This window comes from Marmota flaviventris, chromosome 11, assembly GCF_047511675.1.
Source record: "Marmota flaviventris isolate mMarFla1 chromosome 11, mMarFla1.hap1, whole genome shotgun sequence".
Lineage (NCBI taxonomy): Eukaryota > Metazoa > Chordata > Mammalia > Rodentia > Sciuridae > Marmota > Marmota flaviventris.
Genome location: NC_092508.1, coordinates 99,396,605 through 99,416,201, shown reverse-complemented (window position 1 = coordinate 99,416,201; position 19,597 = coordinate 99,396,605). Strand labels below are relative to the sequence as shown.

Sequence of the window (19,597 nt, the reverse complement as noted above, 5' to 3'; positions counted from 1 at the left end):
TTATATTACTACATAGGGAAGTTTCTCCACAGTGTAGCAGCACTACCATAGTCTTGGTGGAGAAAAGCAGATTTGATGTTGATAGGAGAGGACGCTAGAGAAAGAATGGTCAATGGGAAGACAGTGTACTCCCTCAGGTATTTTAGAATAAGGAGGGAATCCCCTCAAACAAATTTGTTTTTTCTTTATACAGTCCCACTGATCCTGGGACTTTTGCTCTGGGTCATGACATTTGCTTAGTTTATAGTTGAAGATTCACCTTCTGTCTTTCCCAGTAGATGTGAACTCCACAAGCTCAGAAGGGGTCACTGTATAGGCACAGAGTAGGCACTCAGTAGGCATGCACTGGCTACTTGCCAATGAATATCCTCATCATAGCACAGTTCATTGTCATGTCACCACTCATGATTTCTGACCCCAGGTTTTTAGTCCTGATTTTCTTATCTGTAATGCTAGGGAAGGTTAGTTACATGATCTCTGACCTCCCTGTCCCCAGCATGGGTCATTATTCATGTTTGCATACGACATGACATTCACCCTCTCTGTAGAGAACAAGATTCCTTATTATTTTTATTTTTGTGGATGCAGAATGTTTAAATCTTTTTGAGAAGTTACACCACATAGAATCAGCCAAGGATGTGACATGTGTATGTTATGAGTATGCACGTGTGAAAAAGCATGAATAAGAGTGTTTGTACATGGAGGGGGGGATGTTCTTTATTATTCTTTCAGAATGAATTATACCACATGTTCAGGAAAGCAGGAATGAGGACAAAAATAAAAACTACTTGGACAGTTGTTATAGTCTTTTCTCTCTGTTATATCTGAAGTCATTGGGGGAAGACCCCTCCTTCACAACTTCCCATCTGCCTAAGTCCATGGTGTTTTACAGGCTTAGGGTTTAAATCTCTGTGCGACCATCAAAACTTTAGACCAAACTCTGACTTTCTTGAGCTTCATTTCTTTTTCATTTGTTACATGGAATAATAATAACTATTTCAAATCACTGTCACTGTCACAGTCCTGATGCTAGGGTCAGCTTGTCCCTCATGGGAATTGGGGCAGGATTCTTAGAGTCTGAGTCAAGAAACAGAGACTGTGAACCCGCACACAGGGGTATCCCCAGATGCCAACAGAGGTTTTCATTGACTGAAGTTTCATGTATAAACACATAAAAACCTTGCACAAGGCTTGGCATAGAATAGACACTCAATAGAACTCATGTTCCTCTTTGAATGAGTTTTTCAGATGAAAATCAATGATTCCATTTCTGAGGCCATTTTGGGGGTAAGAAAGACTTAGTTATCTGGAAGGCACAATGTCCTGGGCAGGGTCCTTACCTGTGCACAGGTGGGACTCCACAAGTAGAAGTTGTTGTACCGCACACGCCCACTCAGTAATAAAACAAAGCTCCCCATCTGATTGTCTCTGTGCATGAAATAAATGTTGTTACTATGTCTTCATGACTTTGCATTGTGGCCAGCGCCTGAAGTTACTCAAGAGCCAGTTATGCCATTTGTTAATGATTTTAGAAAGTGGTTCAGGAAATCATCTCCAATTGACCATCATTTATATTTTAATTTAAGGAAATGCCTGAAGCACTCACTAATTGCTGTATTTTCTGCACTTGGCAGACCATATGGGTCTGATAGATACTAGGAAACACATGACCTTGGAGTATGGGTAGAATTCTGACTAAGCTGTAACTTTCACATCATCAAACCTTAGAAATCATCACTCTGAACCCTGAAAATATCTTGGAATGTTTACTAAGTGAGGTGCATAATATTAGACATAATTTTAGTGTTGGCTATTAAATACTTTTTTGGATCACCACCCTGTTATGTGGATATGTTTGTACTGTGGGTCAACTACCACCCAGACCACTCCTTGTAATGTAATTTTTAAAGTGTACCAGAACTGCCATTTACAGTAGTGTTTCCTTTGAAATTATCTTCATAAGTAAAATTTAGGGGAAAAAATGTGTTTAGGAATACCATAGGTAGATAGAGGTAATGGCTGTCTTGATGGTCAAAATTTGATTCATATTTCAAAATATCCCACAAATATTGTCTTGTACTTATTCTTCACAAGCATTCCCACTCTCCACAAAACCACAAGACAGACAATCCATCTTCTTTCCCATCTCCCTGCTATTGGTATACTCTTTTCTCTAGTAAAAGTATTTGTTTTTGTCTTGTCCTTCTGGATAATTTTTATGTCGTCTTCAAGACCCCAAATTCAGGTTTTATGTCCCCTGGCAAAACTTCTCTGATTTCCTTATCCTCCCATGTGGATAAATTCCTGCCCTGCAGTTCTCTTTTCTGTCATAGTCTGCTTATTGCTCTGAGTTGCTTGCTAGACTCTGGGTGTCTTGGGAGAAAGCACATCTTGCTTCTCTGGCAGGTACTCATAACAGTGTTCCTGGCACAACATAATGGATGTTGACCTTCTGTCTATGGCATGTTGATGGAGGACCTGCTCTGGCTGACCCCTGCACAGAAGGCTACAGAGATGAAAAAAATTGGCATAAGCTCTTTTTGAGAGAGAGAAATAGTGGCTTTCAGCAGCATTTCAGCCAACTTAGCAGCAAGCTACAACTTGTGACCTAATATTTCTGTATATTTGCATCACTCCCAGTATCAGTGGTTATGGAAACTTTAAAAGAATGTTCAAACACACACCACTTGTTACAAATATTTTAAAATTGTAAGTGTCTTGATCAAAAATGTCTATATCCAAAAGCAATTGCATCATAAAAAATGAACATAAATTTTACAAAGCTGCCTCATCCTAAATTCTTTAACGACTAATTACTATGTTGAGACCTAATGACTATTGCCTTCAAATCTCATAAATCATATACAAATAAGAGAAGATAATTTCTTAAGTGTATGTGAGCTTTAATTGGGTCTCAGAAGAAAGCAAAACAGATCTTCAGTAGTTAGTGAAATCTCTAAGCACATACAGCATCAGCCAGTCTCTCCCAGGGAATTTTGTTGACTAACACTTTTATACATCCTGTGAAAGCTGAATTTTTTTTTCATTTTTTAATTTTAATGTGTTATATATGACAGAAAAATGCACTACAATTCATATTACACATATAGATCACAATTTTTCACATCTCTGGTTATACACAAAGTAGAGTCACACCATTAGTGTCTTCATACATGTACTTAGGGTAATGAAGTCCATCTCATTCCACCATCTTTCCTACCCTCTGCCCCCCTTCCTTCTCCTCCCTCCCCTTTTCCCCTTTGCCTTATCTAGAGATTAAAGCTAAAATTAAAGAATGGACCTGAACAGAGGAACTTGTTTAGATTTACCTATGTATATCAACTGAAAAATAAAAATTAAAGAAATTCCTAATTTTATAATTCAATCTATTTTTCTCTTTTATTGAAAAAAAGCTGCTCTTTCATGAAGCAGGCAAAAGGGAAGTGGGTCAGAACAGAGTGCCATGGAAAAGTGGTAATTGGTCTGCCTTCCCTGGCAGTAATGGGACTCTTTTTCTATGTAAATGTCTGTTGAGTTAAAGGTAAGACAGGTTGTGGGATATTTTGTGCTAACGTAAACAGAAGTGCTGAAATAGAAGAAGATAATTGTTCCTTATTAAAGTGCTTAGAATAAGGCTGAATAAAGTAAACTAGAACCTATAGGCTGCATAGGCTGGAGGATTTGGTACCTGTTTATTACTTCCTCTGAGAGTTTTCAAGGTTGTTTTTGAATAAGAAATGAATTGAGCCCTAGAAAACCATCATAGCTGAGTGGATCTGGGAATGCTCAGCGCTTTGTGGTTACTGATTCATGAGAAATTCTCAAATAGCTAAGAATATGTTCTTTAGGATAGCTGATTCTTTTCTTTCTAATCTGTCCTCACCTTGCCCAAGATAGAAACTATGGAGAACAACCTTAATGTTTGCATTTGCAGGGGAAAATGACTTTATCTTTCACAGAGTTTGCACTTTTTAAAGCACAAAATGTGTCTTTTGCCAAAAAAGTATAATATTAAACTTTCTAAAACATTTGAAGTCATCTGAGTGCATTTTGTTAAAATTTAACTTGACAAAGACTGAATATACTGAAGGTGCACAAATTGATAACTTCTCATGTATGCATATTGTGTCATGATTATCTCAATCAAATTAATTAACACAGCCATTGTCATCCATGCTGTACATTTGATCTCCAAAACTTGTCATCTTCATATTTTCCTCACCCTTCCTTTAGCAACCACCACTCTTCCTTCTGCTTCTGTGAGTTCTACCTTTGCAAACCACATATAAGTGTACAAGTGGGATCCCATGATGTCTTTCTGTGTCCATCTGGCTTACTCTACTTAGGACAATTTTACCAAAGGATCATGCGTATTGTAAATGGAAAAATTTCCTACATTTTCATAATTCAATAATATCTCAATTTATACAATATACTACATTTTATTTATTTATTTATTCCTCAATGTACACATATTTTTCCCCAAATTTGAGCTAACTGAATCATGCTGAAATGAACACAGGAGTATAGCTGTCCATTTGTGATGCTGGTTTTATTCCTTTTGAAAATATACCCAGAAATGGGAATGTCAGATCACATGGTAGCTCCATTTTTAATTTCTTTACAAACATTCACACTATTTTCCATAAAGCCTGTACCAGTCTACATTCCCTTGTACAGTGTGTAAGAATTCCCTTTTATTGACACCTTTGCCAACACTTGATATCTTTTGTCTTTTTGATTATAGACATCTAAAAAGTGTTAGGTGGTACCCATAGTGGTTTTCATTTGCTTCTCTGATGAACAGTGATGTTAAATACATTTTCACATTCTATTGCTCATCTGTATGTCTTCTTTGGAAAAATCTCTATTTAGGTCATTTTTTTTTAACCTGGTAGTATTTGTTTTTGCTATTGAAGTATATGTGTTCTTTATATATTTTGAATATTATCCCATTATCTGATGTATTATATTCAAATATTTTTACCATTTTGTAGATCACCTTTTAATTTTATTGATTGTTTTCTTTGCTGTGTAGAAACTTCTTAGTTTGGTTTAGTTCTACTTGTTAATTTTTACTTTTGTTTTCTATGCTTTGGTGTCATATTCAGAAATCATTGCCAAGACCAGTGTGAAAGAGTGTTCCCTCCATGTTCTCTTCTAATTGTACAATTTTAGATTTTACATTGAGGTCTTTTGATTACTTGAAGTTAATTTTTGTGTGATCCAATTTTATTCTTTTTGATAGAAATATCTAGTTTTCCCAAAGAACAATATCTGAAGAAACTCTGCTTTACGCTTCTCTATTCTGTTCCATGTCTATGTGTCTGATGTAGTACTACTACCAAACTAGTTTGATTACTGTTGTTTTGCAATATAGTTTGAAAGTGGCAAGTGTGTTTTTTCTAGTTTAGATTTTTCTCAAGATTGCCTTCCCTCTTCAGGGTCTCTGAAATTCCATTTCCTAATGTTTGGAGTTGAAAAATATATATATTTAGTCCAAGCTGTGTAGTGCCATGACCAACGTGGCCAAATTAGCAGGTTTTGGTGAAGGGAGATGGGAGATTGGAAGAAATAAGATTTATGAACTCAAATTGTGAAAAAAACAACTGGGATTGGGTGAAACACTGCTCTCTGGTGGAAAAGCAGGTCTAAAGAATTACACCAGCAAACTTTATTATATATGTTTCATTCATCAGATTAAAGACTATGCAAGCATTATTCTTTGCATTCATGAAAGTTACAGAGTTAGCAACATTATGCAGCTATTTCCTCAGTTATATTCTACAGTTGCAATGTGCAATGTTAGGACCATTGTGTAGCTCTCAAGAAAGTCCATTGTTTAAAGTTACTATTATGCTGGTAGGTTCAGGAGCAGCAGAACTTGTGAAACACGGTGGTTATCTTAGCAAGAGTATTCCTTCCTTCCTCGGAGCTGTGTGCCTGAGAGCAAAGTCAAGGATGATAAGACTCCAGCATAGAGCCACCCTATGGAGGTCATTACCATAGCAACCAGGCATCCTGTATCTTTGCACAGAAACTTTCCCAGGCACCAACCATGCCACAACCATGAAGTCATCAGGGACCCCAATCTCAGTCACTGGTCTCCCTATCACTGTCACCACTCTCCATAGTGTAGGTTATCTTTTCATTGCTATGATAAAATGCCAGAGAAAATCAGCTTAGAGGAGGAAAGATTTATTTTGGTTCATGATTTCAGAGTCCATGGTTAATTTGCTCTATGATTTTAGACCTGTGATGAGGCAATGCATGATGGTGGAAGGGCACCGCAGAGCAAAATCTATTCACCTCATGGCAGCCAGGAAGCAGAGAGAAAATGAGGAAAGGGACAAAAAAATACCATCTCAGAGCACTCCTTCAGTGACCAATGTCATCCAATTAGACCCCACATCCGACAGGTTCAATCACCTGTCAATACTACCATTCAGCTATGAATCCATCAATTTCTTAATCCATTGATGAGTTTACAGCCCTCATGTTAAATCATTCCACAACACCCCCCACCACAACACACACACACACACATACACACACACACACACACTCTGAAATTTCTGCACTAGGAACTAAGACTTCTACACATGAATCTTTGGGGGACATTCCATATTGAAAACATGTACCAGGTTAAGTGCCTCATACATAGTAGCCACGACATCGCACAAGGTATGACAGTTGCTTTAGTCTCTTTCAAACTCTTGGAAGATAGAAACATTTTAATATGATTATTTGTTTCTCTGGTATCTCATATGGAACAGATTTTGAATAAACATGAGTTTATAATTTGAAGAATATGATGATAACATTCTCCAGAGTGGTTGTTTTATTCAATAAACATTCTGTAAACTAAGATAGGTCATAGACTATTCCTTATAGACACAGTGATGAAAAAAGCAACTGTACATCCTGGGGAGCTTGAATTCAAGAGAAGGAGAAAGACAAAGTGCCACCATACATCGAGATTGGTAGTCAAAATGGGACAGTGGCAATACAGTGAAAGAAAAGATGGTGTTAGTCTTAGGGACAAGTGGAGACCGAGCCATAGGAACTGGGTTTAAACAATGAGGGGAAGCTTGCCAGACAATCCCATGGGAGCAGTGGGGCATTTTCTGTTTAGCTGAGAAGAAAGTAAAAATTAAACTAAACAAAATGATAATAATTCATAGAGAAAAGGAAGAACATTTTCTTGGAGCGGGATATAGACTGCTCTATTGTGATTAAGATATAAACAATATGTATATGATAAAGTTGTAAAGGTAAGAGAAGGCTCTCAAATGTCAGGTTAAGAAGTTTGACATCATGAAGAATTAAGGAGCCCTTGGGATTTTTTAGGCAATATATTTACTTGGCCAGCTACCTGTTATAATAACACACCTTAATGGTAATATGGAAGACAGAGAGAGTAGGAATACTAAATGTGAGACCATAAAACAGAAAATGGTGGTCTTGAGAAATAAAAGTGCAAGGATCTTTACCTAAGATCTATCTTGAGATGCTAAACTGAATATTATTTTGGCTTTTCAATTATTGGTTTACAGTAGGACATAAATAGCAAAACATGTTTCTACAAACTACTTGATTATCCTTTTCTGATTATTAGGACATCTTTGAACGTAGGCCCAACATCTCCCTAAGTGATCAGTTTCTCTATAACTGATTGGGATCCCTCCTGAGCCAGCTGTGTGTACCTAGATATATACAAAGTCATCATTGATCAACTTAAAGCCTAATCAAACTCAGTGATAAACATGTCAGATGTGGCATCTGGAGTGTGGGGTCCCAAGGATCAGTCCTGAGAGAGGGGCTGATCTCTGGGTCATGGCTTATGGGACTCAGGTCAGAGATATAAGAAGCTGTCTAGGGAAGATGTTACCAAGATGGTATGAGTTGTCTCTTTGAAGGGACAAATATTATCCAATGTGCTCCTGAGAGACCAAGGAATTCCATTGGTCAAATATGGCTATGGGGTGGGGTCAGGATGAAAGGGGACAAGGCAGTAACAGTTACAGAGGGGTTCTCTCATCCCTTACTCCCACTAAAGCAACTCCAAGTCTATCTGTTTCTTTGCTAGATCCCATTTGAATAAAGTCTTCTGATTTAAAACATATTTGAAAAACTAGATTTATAATATAAGGCAAAGCCGGAGGTATGGAATCCTAAACACTGACTAGAGGCACAACACCCATGTCAGTTGGTGCCATCCAAACCTAATGCATTTCCTGAGATTTCACATTTTTAGACACAGGTGAGAAGGAGGCTAAACCATTGTAAGTTCTGCTCAGCTCTAGACATGGCCATGGAGAATTGCTGAGTTCCTTTGGCATGCCACCTTTGGGATTTTCCAGATAGATGAACAAAGAACTCTAGAAGAGTAAACACCTGGGTGATACAGTACCTCAGAACAATTGGTCTCTGGACTTCCTGAACATAAGTGCTACCCAGAGTTGTGTTGTCCCCTACCCCCTCCAACCTATGGAGTGCTTAACATGGGCCAAGCCCTGGGAATGCAAGATAGATAAGACACATCCTGAGCTCCAATGAGTTTGCAGATAAAGGTGAAGAATCTAAAAGAAGCAGATTGCATACAGTACTTATTAGAACAAAGGTGATCATAGAGCCTACTGGAGCAAGGTCAGCCAGTAGAAGCCAGGAAGTGCTTCCTGGGTCAGACAACCTTGTGCTGCAGTCTGAAGGTGAGTGGGAAAAAACGTAACCAGAAAGATCATCATGGAAACTGTTCTGGGCAAAGATGACCAATTAGGGCTGTGGTGGTCTAGAAGAAACCTGTGATCTTTTGAAATAGCTAGATTTAGTTTCTAAATCTGACTCTGTCACTGACCAATCACAATGAAAAGTTACTTCACAGCACCTCTGTTTTGTTGTTGTTGTTTGTTTGTTTAACTTTAAAATGAAGAAAATAAAAAAAACAAACAAACAACCTTCCAAATGAAAGTGGAATATTGAACAGGAAGCCAACTGGTATGAAATTTGTGTACTAAGCCAGGGAGTGTAGCTTGATCTAGAAAGTTCAGACAAATTTTAATAGAATGTGACTACCTTCCCTTTGAAGAAGAATACTTATCATTATGTTTAAGTCCTTTTTAAAAACATAGATTTTCTACTCTTGTTTTTTTTTTTTAAGTGGCATTGATTATATCTATGTTTAGTTCTAAACAAATGGTATGGATTTTGCCTAAAAACATTTTAAAAAGAAGAAAAATCAGCTAGATATAACTTGAGTGTACCAACATTAATAGAACCATTTAAAATTGTTATGAGGTACTTACTGTTGACAAAAGTTCATTCCATTATAAACATACATATTCCAAGAGCATTTTTGGAAAAAAATGACCCAACTAGAGCTCAAATCAGATTGATTTTTAATTTCCAGATCATGAACATCTTATCTCTGTTCATATGCACATGTAAAATAACAATTGACTTTTATATCATAGTGGTTTTAATATATATAAGAAAAGAAAATTTTTAAAAAAAGATTGAGACCAAATAAGAGAGAAATAGATAACAATGTGTTAACAAAATTCTAATGCACTCCTGGTCAGGACAGTTAATTTACTTTTGTGTTTATTAGGTTTATAGACAGCCCATTCCTTCTGTCCACTGTCTATGTGACTATAAATTGCAGTGTTCACCATTGGTGCAAGTCTGTGTAAGTGCATAGGGCTGGGAAACACTAGGGAGAAGATGGAAGTAGAGAGATGAAGCAAGTAAGGAGGCAGAGGAGGGCCCAAGGTCAGGGGTATTAGTTTTGGGATTGAGGATTCTTCAGAGACAAGGGGACTTGGAAATGCTGGGCAGGAGGCTAAGTAACCTGCTAAATCTCCAGAAGGCAGACTCTTAACTTCCTGACCAAGCAGTTAAAGAAGATGCTGCAGAAGATGATTAATTCATTCCTCACCCCAATCCTGGGCCCTTCTCATCTCACCCTCTTTCCTCACATAGGACTTATTTAGAAAAGTTATGGATTGAATTTTCTTCTATTAGGATTCTGGAAAATGTGTTAGTGAGTGGTTTCAGAATATTGTGTTGGGGTACTTTGAGAGGCATGGATTTCATCAGAATTTCTAAGAAAATAAGAAATATTGGATGGTAGAAGAATTAGTTGAAGTATTTTCACCTCAAATTAGGACACTGGAGATGCTTCAGAACACTGTTAGGGAGATCGTCTCTGTTGAGATTACTGGTACCTAAGAGGAATGATTGTGAAGTTCAGGTCAGTAAGGATGTATAAAATAAAAGTAATTTCTAAAATGGAAAAATATGTAAATAATACCTGTGCAAGCATAAATTACCCTAACAGTAGGATAGAAAGGGAGTCCAAATAGCCTGAAGAATGCAGTATTTATCACCATGCCTAGCACATAATTATCCCACACTGATTTACTTTATTGGGTCAAATTTAAATATTAAAACACCCAGATTCTTAGAATTAGAAGAAGCCAGAAAAAAACAGAGTTAGCTATATAAAGCTTTGCCTGTTGACTGACTGTCTTGGGTGATGGTGGTATAGCCCTAAATCATTTTGTTCCATTTAGTTTTAGATTACTTTAAAATTTCATTTCACATTTATGCACTCTGAAATTCCAGAAGGAGAATTAAAAAAAAAATTATTTAGAAGAGAGAGGGGCGGGGGGAGAAAGAAAAAAGAAAATTCCACTCCTTGTGTAAGCTCTAATATAAGTCATGGACATATTGTTTACTTATGAGCCAATGTTGTCTGGTGATAGTTTAGGAAAAATGTGAGAAAGTCAAACCATATTTCTGAAGCATGACAGACTAAACGGATCAGGAAGAATCACCTTAATGCTTCTTGGACCAAACTTGAGTAAATGTACCTTTCTGCCCAATGACCACAGCTTATAACACTGTTCCTTGTTTGCAAGGTTTCCTTTCCCTATGTATGTTTAGAAAAAGAGCTTTTGGCATCTGTGTGTAAGGTCTCCAATGACACCAGAGCCTAAGACCCTCAGAGTGGAAAACAGAAAATTCCACTTAGGCTACTTGGGCTCAACCACTTTAACAAATCATGTTGGGAGAGAGGGTAAAATAAAGATCATTTATGATAAAGTAGTCATTCAAAAAATGTTTGTTCTTCCCCACATTGGTTTTCTCATATAGAATGATTTTCAAATTTTTAAAAATATGATCCATAGTAATTATTTTGTATCTTGATGTATTATTTCCTATCCCTCCCTCCCTCCCTCTCTCTTTTTCTCCTTCCTTCCCTTGCGAAACTAATTCCCTTCTTGTCCTTAATAAGTCTCTTGGGACTCTCATATTTCTTTTTCAATTCTGTTCCATTTTGTAAGAAATATTGATTGAGAAGCATTAAATCGATTTCCTGACCTCCAGTGGATAATGAACAGTTATTTGAAAAACACTATTCTAGTGAAATTTGAATGTCCTCATGGGCCACAAAGGGTTAAAGTTAGTTACTGTACCCTAACCATACCACAGTACAATTATCAGAGGCATTATATATCAACAGATGAGAAACCTAAGGACTTCTTTCTTAATTGAAAAGGATGAAGGCCACTGGGAAGAAAAGAGATACAGGAAGTTATAAGAAATTAACAGAGTAAAAAGAGGTCTTTACCGTCTCTTACTAGAATTTCTTACAATCCCATCACAAATCAAGCTCAAGATTGGTTTGGTTTTCAAACTGGCTTTTTAATTACTGATAACACACCATACACACCTGCTTTAAATTTGCTATTTGAACCATGATGAATGCATGTAATATATTTTAAAAGTTCAAATTGCGGAAAGATTGAGACATGAGTCCCTAGAAAATTGAAATGACCAGTTAAAAGATAGTCTGACCATGGCTCTGCATTTTGTAATTACTATTCTTAATTCTAATTTATATATTTTTTTCTTTCAAGGAAGTTTACAGGTTCGCTATCAGCTAGGCAAGGAAGAAACACATGTATTCACCATTGATGTAGAGAACTTTGCCAATAGAAAGATGCACCACCTGAAGATTAACCGAGAGGGGAGAGAGCTTGCCATTCAGGTATTTGCTTCCATTCTTTTTATTCTTCCAAGGCACCGTGGCTCCTCAATCAAGCTATTCTGAGCGTCTGACCTAAGCCAAGTGCAGAGCCAGGTGCTGGGAAAAGCAATATGCAGCACACTTGGCCTCAGCCTTGGACCAACTCTTACAGTGGCTCTCAGAGGATGTGCTTTCACTTCCTGCTACCATCAGCGTGACCTGGGATGACATTAGCAATGTGAAATCTTGAGCCTCACATGTAGATCTACTTACTCAGAAACTATTCCAGAGGGGTAAGCAGCAGGTAACTCTAACATCTGCTTGAATTTGATAACCTCAAGTAGATTATAGTGGGGAACACAGGTCAAGAGAACTCATAAAATGTGGCAAGAGCTATGGGGGAAGTGAGCACAGGTGATATAGGAGCACAAAGGAGGGCATAGGTCACAATAGGCATCAGTACTTATCTCCTGTTTAATCATCTGTTTTGCTGCTGTGACTGACAGATCTGACCAGAAAAACTGTAGAAGAGGAAAGGTTTATTTAGGAACTCATGGTAATTTCAGAGGTCCTAGTCTATAAGTGGCAGGCTCTATTCCTCAGAGCTCAAGGAGAGGCAGAACATCATGGTGAAAGGATGTAGCAAAGGGATGCAGCTCACATGATGATCAGGAAGCAGAGAGAAAACTCTACTCTCCATATACAAAATATGTACCCCTTAGCCATGCTCCCAATGAACCACTTCCTCCAGCCACACCCCACCTCCTTCAGTCACCACCCAGTTAATCCCATCAGGGATCAATTCACTAATCACATTAAGGCTACAAACTAGTCAATTCTCCTCCAAAGCTTCCTGCACTGTCTCACACATGAGCTTTTAGGGGACACCACATCCAAACCATAACACCTCCTAGTGGAAGTTAGGAGAAAAACAAGCCTTGAAAGTTGAATAGCAATTGGCTAGTTCGAGGGGGGAGAGAGGAGGGCTCAGGAAGGGGGTTCACATGAGCACTAGTAGAGCTGTCTGAAAGAGCATAGTGTGTCTTTATATGTAGGGCAGACATTAGGTGAGGGCAGGTCTCAGTAGAGAATAGGCAGAGTCTAGACTATCCCCTTTTCTAATAATAACCTCAAAGGAGCCCTAAAATCTGTCTAACAATCACTCCATATTGTTTTAATCTATCCATTCTCCTGTTTTTCCATCTGGCCATTTTTAAATCTTTCTCCTTATAACAATAACAATCGCAGTTTCATCTCCTCTACTTTACTTTCTTCTTTTGTGAACAATATAGCATTCAGAAGAGAATATCCATACACTTTCCGTAGCATATCATGTACCTACTTGTACCTGACTTTTGCTTTCTCCTTCCTGTTGCTGAATTTGAATGGTTCATGATTCTATTGAAGGTTTGACCTGCTATCAGTGGGACAGATCTCATACCCCGCTCACAAAACTCACTTTAGCATTCTGTTCTCTTTCTATACCTTTTTACTATTTTTCCAGCTCTATTAGATGGCTCCCCAAAGCATAACACAGGCAATTATCACATGCAGTAACAACCAAAACAAAATAAACCATCAAACAAAAATCTTTCTGGGTCAATGGAAGAAATATCTCATACCTGATTTCATAAAGTGTCCCATTTTTTTCTCTTATTTTGTTGCCCAATTTTCTTTAGAAATGTTGCTTATATACTTAGCTTTCAAATTACCCATTCCTTTTCCTTAAACCCGCACAAATGAGATTTCTCCCCTGTGCTGCACCAAAATTGTACTTCTCAAATCACCAATGGCCTTATCCTTCAGAACCCAGTGAGCATGCATTTTTACTCTTCCTCTTAGTACCATTAACACAATGATTTCTCCCCACCCTGGGGACTTAACTGAGCTCTCAATTGCTTGGAGGATACCCCTCTTGCCTGTTCTGCCTCTGTTGCTCATTCTGGTTTCTCATTGGGTTTCCTCCATCTGTTCAAACTCTATCTGCTAGAGCACAACAGGACTTCATTTTCAGATTGATTCTATTTTGTCGTTACACTTACTTCTCGGCTCATCTCATTCAATTTCCCATTTTAAAATGTCATGTCTATGCTGATGAATTAATCCCAACTGCATACCTAACTCCATTTCTGGCAGATTGAAACCTGTCTCTTTGACTTCAACCTTAAGCTCTCTACTACCCTAGCCAGCTTTAACTGTTTTCTCTTATCACCTAATGCTATCCAACATACACAATGGAATTTACTTATTTGTAGAACTTTCTCTCTGGTCTCTTTCCTCTAAAATGTAAGTTTCCTAACAATGGGGATTTTTATATGTTTTCATTATCAAAGAACCCCAACACTACCAAGCAGTGCTTGACATATGAAAGTTCTAAATAAATATTTGTAAAATACATGGATGAATTTTGCAGGACTGAAGAAAGTTCCCATGTGAAGGAAATTGAATTGACCTTATCATGAAGGGAAGGAAAATCACTGGATTTTATGAATGGGAATAGCATGGCCAAATTTCCACTTTCATGGCTTCCCTGTGATCATTGGATAGAAATATGGACATACATATTTGGGAGTGTGGACACATAAATCAGAGACCAGTCAGGAAGAGATAATGGGAGCCATGGAGAGAAAGATCTGAGAAAGTAGTATTGGTAGCATTGGGTGAACTATTGGCTGTGGAATATAGGAAAAGAATGACTATTAATTATCTGAAGTAAATAGAAGTTTAAGAATAATAGCCCCAAATGGTGCAGCCAATATGGAAAGCAGTTTGAAGATTCCTTGGAAAACTGGGAACAGAACCACCTTTTGACTTAGCTATTCCAGTCCTTCACAGTGTATACTCAAAGGACTTAAAAATATCATACTACAGGGACACAGCCATATCAATGTTTATTGCAGCACAATTCACAATAGCTAAACTGTGGAACTAAACTAGATGCCCTTCAGTAGATGAATGGATAAAGATAATGTGGCATATATACACAATGAAATATTACTCAGCAATAAAAGGGAATAAAATCATGACATTTTTAGGTAAATGGATGGAGTTGGAGAATATAATGCTAAGTGAAGTTATCCAATCCCCCCAAATCAAATGCCGAATGTTTTCTCTGATGTAAAGAGGCTTATTTATAGTGGGGTTGGGAGGAGGAGCAAGGGAGGATTAGACAAACTCTAGATAGGGGTGGGAGGGAAAGAGAGGGGACATTTAGATAGGATAGATGGTGGAATGAGATGGACATCATTACCCTAAGTGCATGTATGAGGACACGAATGGTGTCAATATACTTTGTATATGACCAGAGATATAAAAATTGTGTTCTATATGTGTAATATGAACTGCAATATATTCTGCTGTCATATATAACAAATTAGAATAAAGAATAAAAAAGAAGACTAATTGCCAAATATATAGTACAAGTGAATCTAGAGTTATCAGAATTTAATTGGTTAACTTCTAGTATTTACTCCTTAAATAAGTAGAGGGAAAATCTCTGAGCAGTTTTGGATTGGGAAAAAACTGGGTTAGTAAAGTAATAGTAATGTTGACTTCTGACTTTTTTTGGACTGAGATCCCCATTGAAAAAGTAGGGGGTGTTCTCTTGAACATTTGAACGTAGGTCTATTTTATCCTCCTTTATATTCCCTTTTTCCTTTTCCACAAATACAGATATGATGATGAGAGATTCATTTCATTCCCTCTTCCATCTAAATAATTTGTACTCATTAAGAAGTACATATTAGGTGAAAACACATTATTTTCAAAGTATTGAGGTAGCATAAAGAAGTAGAGGAAAAGACTTTTGCTTTTAAGTAATTCTAATAGCATAGAACCATAACACGCGTATGTCCCTGTCACTCTTATCTCCCTCACCCATTCTGGAGCTCTTCCTGTTCTACCCACTAGAATAAGCCCTTTAGTGAATATGTAGAGAAGCATTATATCTCCTGCCCCACTCCCAATCCTGTGGAGGAGGTCTCAGGTACTACTCAAAACCTGCTAGAGAAAAGGGGACAGCTATCACCATAGGCAGCCAGCTAGAATGCAGTCTCAAGATTAGATTCCCCCAAAATACCTCACCTTGACTTGCTCTTTGTCTCATTTACTATGCTCTTTATGACCATAGGAAGGAAAGCATGGGACCTGGGCTTGCCACCAAGAACAAAAACTCTTGGCAATGATACTGAGACTTGGAATTGGCTATTTATTTTTGTTTGTTTGTTTGTTTGTTTGTTTGTTAGGTCTGGGCAGTGCTAGGGTTTCATACATGCTAGGCAAACACTTTATTATTGGCTATGTCCCTATCCCTGTCTAGAATATTTTAAGGCTCCCTATTTTAAGGCTCAGATGCAACTCCCGCCCCATGCCCTGATGGTGAAGGTGAACTTCAGTGTCATTATTTAAAATGTACTGATAATATTTTACAGATGAGGTCAGTTTAACCAAAGGTCAACAGAACACAAAGGAGGGAGCATTGTTTTAAAACTAACTCTTTAATTCATTCCTTTGAGAGATGAAGATCCTGAGGTTAAGAAGCATCCCTAGAGGGACACAGGCTCAAGTGTGAATTCATGCTCTAACATTTATACTCTGTGGTCTTAGACAAGTTACTCATCTTTCTGACCTTGAGTCTACTTATATCCGTATGTCTACAACTGTATCTGTCTATATCTCTATATATAAGGATAAATGCAACCAGGCCAAGTCAGTTCTTGTAAAGATTATATGGAAAAAAAAATGAAGCTCAAGGACCACACACACAGCCTGGCATCTACAGCTTGCTCAAAAAAGACTTTTCCATTATCCCCCTTTTCCCATTTATTTAATGACTTGACAAGGTCACTGAGTGTTCTTGGTTCTGAGATTGGTGGAGCCTCTCTAAGTCACATTGAAAATTTTAAACTCTAGGTTTAAAAGACTATGGTACTTTACCTATTGTAAATACAGAGCAAAATAATACTAAATAATAAAATAGACATAAGGAAGTATGACAAAAATGATGCATTTCCCATTAACTCAAAATTTCTTAGTCCATATCATAGATACTGGAGTCTTCTAAAGAAATCTTTGTGTAAACCCTTCCCCCCTTTTATTGTACTTTTGCCCTTTGCATTTACTTTTTCTTGGATAGGTAATCCAATACCTCAACCAGTATTATGGTTTGAATCTGGAATATCCTCTGCCAAAGCTCATGGTTTCAAAAGCAGGATACACATTGTAGGTTTTGGGCAAAAATGGGGGCACTGATATCACAAGTGAATTGATCCCTTTGTTGGGTTAATGCATTGGTAGTTGAATGGACAACTGGGAGATGATTATATGCAGGTGGGACATGGATGGAGGAAGTAGGTCACTGGAGGAGTGGCTTCAACTGTGTCTCTCCCTGGCACTTTCCACTCTCTGGTTCTTGGCTGCCATGAACCGACAGCTTTCCTCTATCTTCCTCCACAATGTTTCTGCCTTGGAACTAGCCAACCATATACTGAACCTATGAAACTGTGAGCCAAAACAAAATTTTTCTCATCCAAGTTATTCTTCTCAGGTATTTTGGTCACAGTAACAGAAAGCTGACTAACACACAGTACCAACGTGCAGGTGCCCTTCCTCTATGCCAAGATGGGAACCATCCCCCAAGGCATCCACAGCGCATTAGTAATGCGAAGAATGCTTTGAGTCAGCCCACTTCCTCTCCCACCTTTTACAGACACTCATTTCACTAAAAGCCTCTTTGAGTATCACTTACCCACTTCTCTCCTTCATTCGTCATCTGGTTAAAGTGCTAAGGAGCAGGCAGAAAAACAGTAGGATAGGAATGACTCCGGTACTTGAACAATTGGCTCTTCCATGTGTGGCATTTGAGCAGAGGGTCATTGTCCCGGGAATTGCTTATAGATACTAGCCCTCTGGGGCCTGGTGAGGAGGTGAAGAGCAGACACCAGAGGAATCTAAACTCAGCCTACAGTTCTGAAAATCCTGCTATTACCCATTACATGGCAGGACATTGTGGTTCACTTTAGCCTTTCTGCTACCTGGGCAGCAAATTATCATGTGTCCTGCTGGGAAGGGAAGCCCCCCTAAAAAAAAGAGTAAAAAGAGGCAGGAAAAACTGCTACATTAGTCTAGGAAGAAAACTCCTCTGGGTCAAGAGCTGAATCCAAACCCATGAGCATTAAACAGATGAAGGATGGGGACCAAGAGTACTGAATACCTTGTGTTGTAGCTAAAGGTATGGGGGGGGGGGCACTAGGATACTCTTGTTTTATAATAAACTTCATAGCCCACCAGCTAGAAGGGGAAGTAATACAGGATGTTCTGTGTAACGCTGCAAACTTTGCCAATTGCTGTGCTATGACCTACAAAATACATGTGGATATATGGGATCTGAGCCCTCAAAGAGCCAATAAGTTAGTGTAGGGAGACTGAGAGAGAGCAAGATCATTATACTGCAATATATTAAATGCAAAGTTAGAAATAGAAAAAGTCATGATAAGAATGGAAAAGAAGGCAGCTAATCTTACCAATCCACAAAAATATTCTGGATGAGGTGGATTTATGGGGTCCCTATAGTCTGGCATACATAGATTTCAATTATTTGTTCAAAGTGTACACTAGAGATTCAGAAATGGATACAGTGTTCATTTACAAATCTCTCAAATATTTATTGAGGTATGACAAGTAAACTAGAGATGATATCATCTGTGGGCGGCCCTCTTAAAGATGATCAAGTCATTGATCTCTGTGACGTCCATCTCTAACATGGAGATAATAATAGCTAATTCATAGTATTCCAGAGAGAAATAATTTGGAAGTATCTGTTATCATGTCTCATACATACCATTGTTTGATAAATTGCAAATATTTTTACAGAACAATTTCATTCACAAAATGGTAATAAAGCATATGGTCATGTACCGTAGCTCATAGCCAGTAATTGGCAGAAACTGCCTCAGGACTAAGAAGTTACAGACAAGGATCACTGTGAGTAGACATGTATACTGCTCCCCGAGCTGTGCAAAGGCAGTCACATAGCCCAGGAGATTCTTAGTCTTCTCTTTTTACAGGTGACCTACAAGATAACAAGGAGTCTTTCTATGGGTAGCATTATATGGACATAAGAGTAGAGTCTGGAAGAAACAGGTTGGACTTGACTAGTCCAAAAAAAGTGTGGCAATGGATGGGGAGTGCTGCCTAGGAACCAGGAGGAGGGGAACAAACAGGTGGCCCTGGAATTAGCAATTGAGGCAAGGAAGCATTCCTAAATACCCTAGAAATGCAGTCCGAGCAAACCTCAGAAGTGACTTTTGCTCAGTCCTGAAAAGGAAGGGTGATCTTCCAATTATGTCCCTGGCATCTGCTCAGTTAGCCTCTCCTCCTGCAGCCAAAATGTTTTGTCAAACTCCAGTCGTTTCCCAGGACATCCCTCAATTCACACCTGGATGAGACCAGGTCAGAATTAGGGCAGAAAGGAGACCATTGGTGGCCCTGAGGAAAAAGGGGAGAAGTGGAGAGCAATAGGAAATGACTGCCTGTTCCCATTCAGTGTTAATACTGTACAGAAAG

The 19,597-nt window shown here is 38.2% G+C and overlaps 1 protein-coding gene across 2 annotated transcripts in view; it reads left to right on the top strand.

The window, feature by feature from the left end:
- The window catches only part of Cntnap5 (contactin associated protein family member 5), a 787,874-nt gene that overhangs the window by 719,471 nt on the left and 48,806 nt on the right, over positions 1 to 19,597 (top strand). For both annotated transcript variants that reach the window (XM_027936831.2, XM_027936832.2), the window contains exon 20: positions 11,925 to 12,055. In XM_027936831.2, coding sequence (XP_027792632.2) covers positions 11,925 to 12,055 — 131 coding nt within the window. The remainder of the gene's footprint in view (positions 1 to 11,924; positions 12,056 to 19,597) is intronic.